This window comes from Crinia signifera, chromosome 6, assembly GCF_055691185.1.
Source record: "Crinia signifera chromosome 6, ASM5569118v1, whole genome shotgun sequence".
NCBI classification, from domain to species: Eukaryota; Metazoa; Chordata; class Amphibia; order Anura; family Myobatrachidae; genus Crinia; species Crinia signifera.
In genome coordinates this window covers 142,179,735-142,185,734 of record NC_139222.1, presented here as the reverse complement: position 1 = coordinate 142,185,734, position 6,000 = coordinate 142,179,735, and the positions used below count along the sequence as shown (strand labels likewise).

General features: G+C 43.9%; 1 protein-coding gene across 1 annotated transcript in view; it reads left to right on the top strand.

Moving 5' to 3' along the window:
* Positions 1-301: 301 nt before the first annotated feature.
* The window catches only part of KCNH6 (potassium voltage-gated channel subfamily H member 6), a 203,958-nt gene continuing 198,259 nt past the window's right edge, over positions 302-6,000 (top strand). The window contains exon 1 of the mRNA XM_083147475.1: positions 302-933. Within this exon, the coding sequence (XP_083003601.1) occupies positions 858-933 (76 nt within the window). The 5' untranslated portion in view covers positions 302-857. The remainder of the gene's footprint in view (positions 934-6,000) is intronic.

Below are 6,000 nucleotides of genomic sequence, written 5' to 3'. Positions count from 1 at the left end.
ACTATATACCTTTTTTGTAAATCGCGCGTGTGTGTGTGTGTGTGTGTGTGTGTGTGTGTGTATTTTGTGTGTAGGCATAATTCAAACAGATGATCATCTTCTTTATAAACCTATTTCTCTGGAAACAACAGAAGATTTGCCCAGCAACTAAAGAGTGAACAGAAGGGATTTCCTTCCAAACTGTCTTATAGACACGGAAAATAATACTTGTCTGTACATGCAACGTGAGTCTGGATTTAGGGAGAGTGGGCCACTCCACCCCCAGCTGCAGATTACTAGCAGCACGTTCAGCACCACCCAGAGAGGACAGCTCCCACTATCTTGCCATTGATCTGGATGCTTGGATGCTGGCTGCAGACTGGTGAAAGGATCGCATCACACAGAAGCTATCCCCGGCATTCACAAGCCACACCTGTCTGTGCTCTGGGATCTAGGACCTCCACGAGGACTTGATCAAGGTGTTTTTTTTTTTTGTTGTTGTTTCTTTTTAAATGACCTGAGAGATCTGGATTGTAGTAGTCACTCTTAACAGTTGTCGCTGCTGACAACTCCTTCCCTGTGGCACATGTTCTGTGTGGAGGTGGGGGGAGTGCGGTTGGCAGCCTCTCTGCACTGCTCTTCCCATCCCTGCAAATCCCTAATCCTCCGTTCATCGTTTGCAGGATACACTGGAATCACCGGCGTCTGCTTTTACAAAGTGTTAAAAAGAAGCACAAGATGATATTGCCATTAAATCAGAAGATGGGATACATTTTATTGTTCTGAGATACTAAAAGGACATTAATACCGTCATCGCCTGGAGGAATTGCTAACTTTTCTTACGTAGTGACCGAGAAGAAGAGAGTGCTGTTTTCAAGATGCCGGTGAGAAGGGGGCACGTAGCCCCCCAGAATACCTATCTGGACACTATCATCAGGAAGTTTGAGGGACAGAGTAAGTTATTTACAAATAATATTTTGTCAGGTATCCTCTGGTCTGAGATCACAGACACACATAGGCTTTATAAATGAATGGAACCCACACACAACAATAGCAGTCAGCCGGCTCATTTATATAGTCATTGTCTAGGATTATAAACGATGTGAAAGACTACAAAACACTCCAAAATCAACAAGTAATTAAAGCAAGCGATGCATAGTAAACACACAGACAGACGCTGCATAATGCAAACAAGGCAAGCAATGATAAACACAGAGACACAAGCTGCTTCTGCCCCACATTTACTGTGTGATAACCACACATATGTCTGGGATGGGAAATTAAATAAATACACCCGTAATTAATTATGTGCTACTAAAGTGGATGCACAGGATATTTTGTGTGTACAAGAGTACTAAGAAAATGAGTGTGTACCAGATGTAATACTAAGTGCTGATGTTATGGGAAACCTTAGCAAACATGTCAAATCGTGGTATTACTTATTTGGGACTCTATAAAAGGTGGCAAAGTGCAGATCTTGAAACAGAAATGATTTCTACAACGTCCAGGGCTGTGGTACAAACTGAGCTATATCCTAATTATGTAACTGATCATTTAAAAAGGGAACACACACATATACTTGTGTAGTATGTCAGTGCTATGGACACACAACACCGTTATATTTTTACTAAAACACTCTACAGTTATGGAAGCAGGCTTGGGGCTGTTCTTAAGCGTTTGACAAACTCTGAAAAATAGTTAACTTACTATTTTGGAAGAGAGAGAGAGAGAGAGAGAGAAAGGATTGAGGAGAGAGAGAGAGAATGTATATCCTCAAAAGGGGATACAGTCATTAGGTCTACAACAACTAGGTCGACAAGCATTGGGTCGACACCATTAGGTCGACATGCAGCAAGGTCGACATGGGTTTAAGGTCAACATGGGTCAAGCTCGACATGGATCTAGGTCAACATGGGTCTCGGTCGACATGACATTAGGTCGACTCAAGCATTATGTCGACATGGGCTAGGTCGACAGACAAAAGGTCGACATGGGGTTTGAGCCGACATGTGCCGACAGGCCGTATTTCATGCCCTACCATCCACGAGGGTGTGGTGGGAGAATAAAATAGTGTGCCGAGTGTAGGATGTGGTGCACTTCAAACTGTATCCATGTCGACTGTGTCGACACTCCGACAAAAAACTGTGAAAAAACCCCATGTCGACATTTCGACTGTCGACCTAGCCCATGTCGACATCATGCTTTTGTCGACCTAATGTCATGTTGACTTAGATCCATGACCTTAACCCATGTCAACCTTGCTGTATGTCGACCTATTGGTGTCGACCCAATGCTTGTTGACCTATTTGTTGTACACCAAATGATCCACACCCCTCAAAAGGTGGCACTCATGAGACTTGTTAAAGTAATGAAAGTGCAGTTTATTCCGACATGTTTTGGGCAGTACTATATACAGTAAAAGGCCACTTGGAAAAATATTTAATATAATGGTAGTGAAGGGAAAGTATGCCTTTTTTGCAGATGACACAAAGGTATGCAACAGGGTATACGGTTACTAGGTCTCCAAGCTTTAGGTCGACACCACTAGGTCGACATGCATGAAGGTCGAAATGCATGAAGGTCGTCAAGACTGAATGTCGACATGGGTTAAGGTGACAGGGTCATTAGTCGACACAAGCATTACGTTGAGGTGAGGAAGGTCGACATGGGGTTTTTCACTTTTTTTGAGCTGACGTGCCAACAGGTGATTTTTCATGCCCTACCATACACTAGGGTGTGGTGGGAGAATAAAATAATGTGCTTGATGCATGGCAAGCGCAGCAAGCCATGCAAGGGGATGCGGTGCTATGTTTCAGTGTCCATGTTGACTGTTTCGACATTCAGGACAAAAAAGTGAAAATCCCATGTTGACCTTCCCCATGTCGAACTAATCCTGTCGACCCATTTTGACCTTCCCGCATGTCAACTTTCAGCCATGTTGACCTTCATGCATGTCAACCTAGTGGTGTTGACCTAATGCTTGTCAACCCAGTTCATGTCTATCCAATGATTCATACCCATGCAATAGGGTAGACACACCAGGAGTGTTAAAATAAATGATTGATGGTCTAGGTCAGGCGTAGGCAACTTGTGGCTCTCTAGCTGTTGTGAAACTATAAGTCCCAGCATGTAATGCCACAGTTTTAGCACTTCCTAATAGCAAAACTGTGGCAAGGCATGCTGGGACTTGTAGTTTCACAACAGCTGGAGAGCCACAGGTTTCCTACGCTTGGTCTAGGTAGACTAGAGGAATGGGAAAGAGTGTGGAACCTACAGTATAATGCCCAAAAAATGCTAAATTGTGTGGTCTCAAAAACCAAAGGGCCAAATAAAGCATTAATGGCATTATAATTGCAACTACTGAGAAGGAAAGGGATCTAGTCACTATTTTAGCTGACTGAATTGTAGGTAAGCAATGTAACAAAGTTATGAGAAAGGCAAGTCAGATGGGGGATTGGATTGGAGAGTTTGTGACAGTTTTCAGCAGAGACAAGGAGGGAGAGATTATAACCTCCCCATATGGGCCCTTATTTTAGTTGACTCGGACGGATGCATATTTTTGGATGGCCACCGAGTGTTCTTAGCCCCTCCTACCGTACAGATCGCTCACACCGTCCGAATGCGGTAAGACGCCGAGCGAATGGACCTCGAGTGGATATTTCATAGGAACAACTCCCCCATCTGTGGGAACCTCCCCCATCCTCCGGTCAGACAGCTCAGAGTGCTCCCGACCACTCAGACATTTCTCAGTGCGAAAGCAGGGATATGGGCAGCAGCTGACATCCGGCTATGTCAGCTGCCCCCCCCCCCCCACACACACATGCGCCACGGCCGGATTACCATACGTACACCCAGCGTTTTCATGGGAACGCCCATGAAAAGTGGGGTGTACGCATATGGTAATGAGCCCAAACAGCCCCTCACACCCCTCTCCACCCCCTGCTCGGATTGTTCCGACCAATCGTTTTCTGTACGGAATTCATGCTGTATTCGGATGTGCGCAGCGTTCGCACATAAGCAGAAACCCCTCTGAACATGCGCAAACACAATACATATGCCGTCTGACCAAACACCCAGCCGTCCCACTCAAGCAGAATAAGGGCCATGGTCCGGGGATGGTATAATAACTGGAATGGTCTGGAGCATTCAGGGAGGTTACAATTTCTCTCTCTCCATCTCTCCAGTTAAAGCTGTCACATACTTCACCACTCTCCTTGGAAGGGGAGGTGCACTACAAGCTTCAAATTTGAGGAAACATTACTTGACATAAAGGGGTATGGGTCATACGGTCGACAGAACTTAGGTTGACCACATGGAAAAAGGTTCACATGCATAAGGTTGACATGGTCATTCAGTCGACACAAGCATTAGTTTGACATGGAAAAGGTCTACATGAGAAACGTCGACATGAGTTTTTACATTTTTGTGTGTCTATGTCGACTTAAGCTGACATGAACACCATATAAGTGTACAATGTCCCCTCACATATGGCTCCCTACGCTTGCCATGCTTCGGGCACACTATTGTGTTCTCCCTTTATGCCCACTTGGATAGTAAAGTATGAAAAAACACCTTTTTTTTACAACAAAACATGAAAGACTCATGTTGACCTTTTCCATGTCAACCTAATGCTTGTGTCGACCTAATGACAATGTCGACCTAATGCATGTCAACTTATTTCATGTGTCGACCTAGTGACTGTTGTCCTATAAATGACTCTTGACCTAATACTTGTAGACGAAGTAACCACATCCCACATAAAGTAGTGGATAAGTGGAACAGCCTCCCATCAGAGGTGATGTGGAGGATTATACAACAGAGCAATGTAGACATGCATGGCATAGACGTAAAGATACCTGTACACAAGTGGCAACTGGATTTTTAGGTTATTATGAAGATTTTTTTAAAGAGAGGCAGTCTAGATGGGCCAAGTGGTTCTTATCTGTGATCAGTGTCTGTGTTTCTATAATGTGTTATAAGAAGACTGCACTTCATTACCTATGTGGATATAGGGGATTATTCTGATTCACTCGGAAAGGCCAATCACTCTCTAATGGACAATACCATTTGTACTGCAGGTGGGGCTGATGTAACATGTGCAGAGAGAGTTAGATTTGGGCGTTATATATCTGTGCAGGGTAAATACTGGCTGCTTTATTTTTACACTGCAACATAGATATCGGTTGAAGTACACCCCCCAGCCAAATCTAACTCTCTCTGCACATGTTACATCAGCCCCACCTGCAGTGCACATGGTTTTGCCAATTAGAGAGTGATTGTGCCTTTGCGAGTGAATCAGAATAACCCCCATAATCCCAATGTGATTACAATGCTCACCCCCTTTTTATTAATACAAGGGTACTACTTTGGATCATGATGTATTCCTAGAATATATTAATATAATCAGATGTTATTGATAATATTGATTGTTACAGGCAATGTTGGTTTTCGTTTCTATTAAGATGAACCGAATATGTGCTCTTGGACATTTGTATTTCTCCTTAGAGCAGTTTTATGCTACACTCAATATGAACAAGAATACATTCAGCAGACTGTGGCCTATGGAAACTCACAAGGTTGCGTCAATTTGTTTAAATATGAGATGGTCGGATTCTCATTCTTTATATTGTGCAACCATACAACCATAGAGTGTTGCTATACTTTTTCATTAGTTCAAAAACATGATTAATTTTTAATTGTTTCTTTTATTGTTGTGGGGGACGCACATCCATATCTATGTTATGGTACCATATTAAGTCAGGTCTCTTTATAAAAAGAAAATTCTGAAGGATCCCTCCCTGGCGATGGCTGCTCATACATACTGTAAGTGGTGTTATGGCAGCAGAACAGCCGGCCCCTGAAGAAACAAGTAAGGTGATATACAGATGGAGCAGCTCTCATTTGAGAGCTGCTCCTGGTGATAGAGTCGCCATCCACCGCCGTTCCCATCCGACAAGAGCGGGCGCTGCCCTCCGCCAGCTCCCCGCTGCACCCTCATCTCCGCCTGCAGCCCCCACTAAC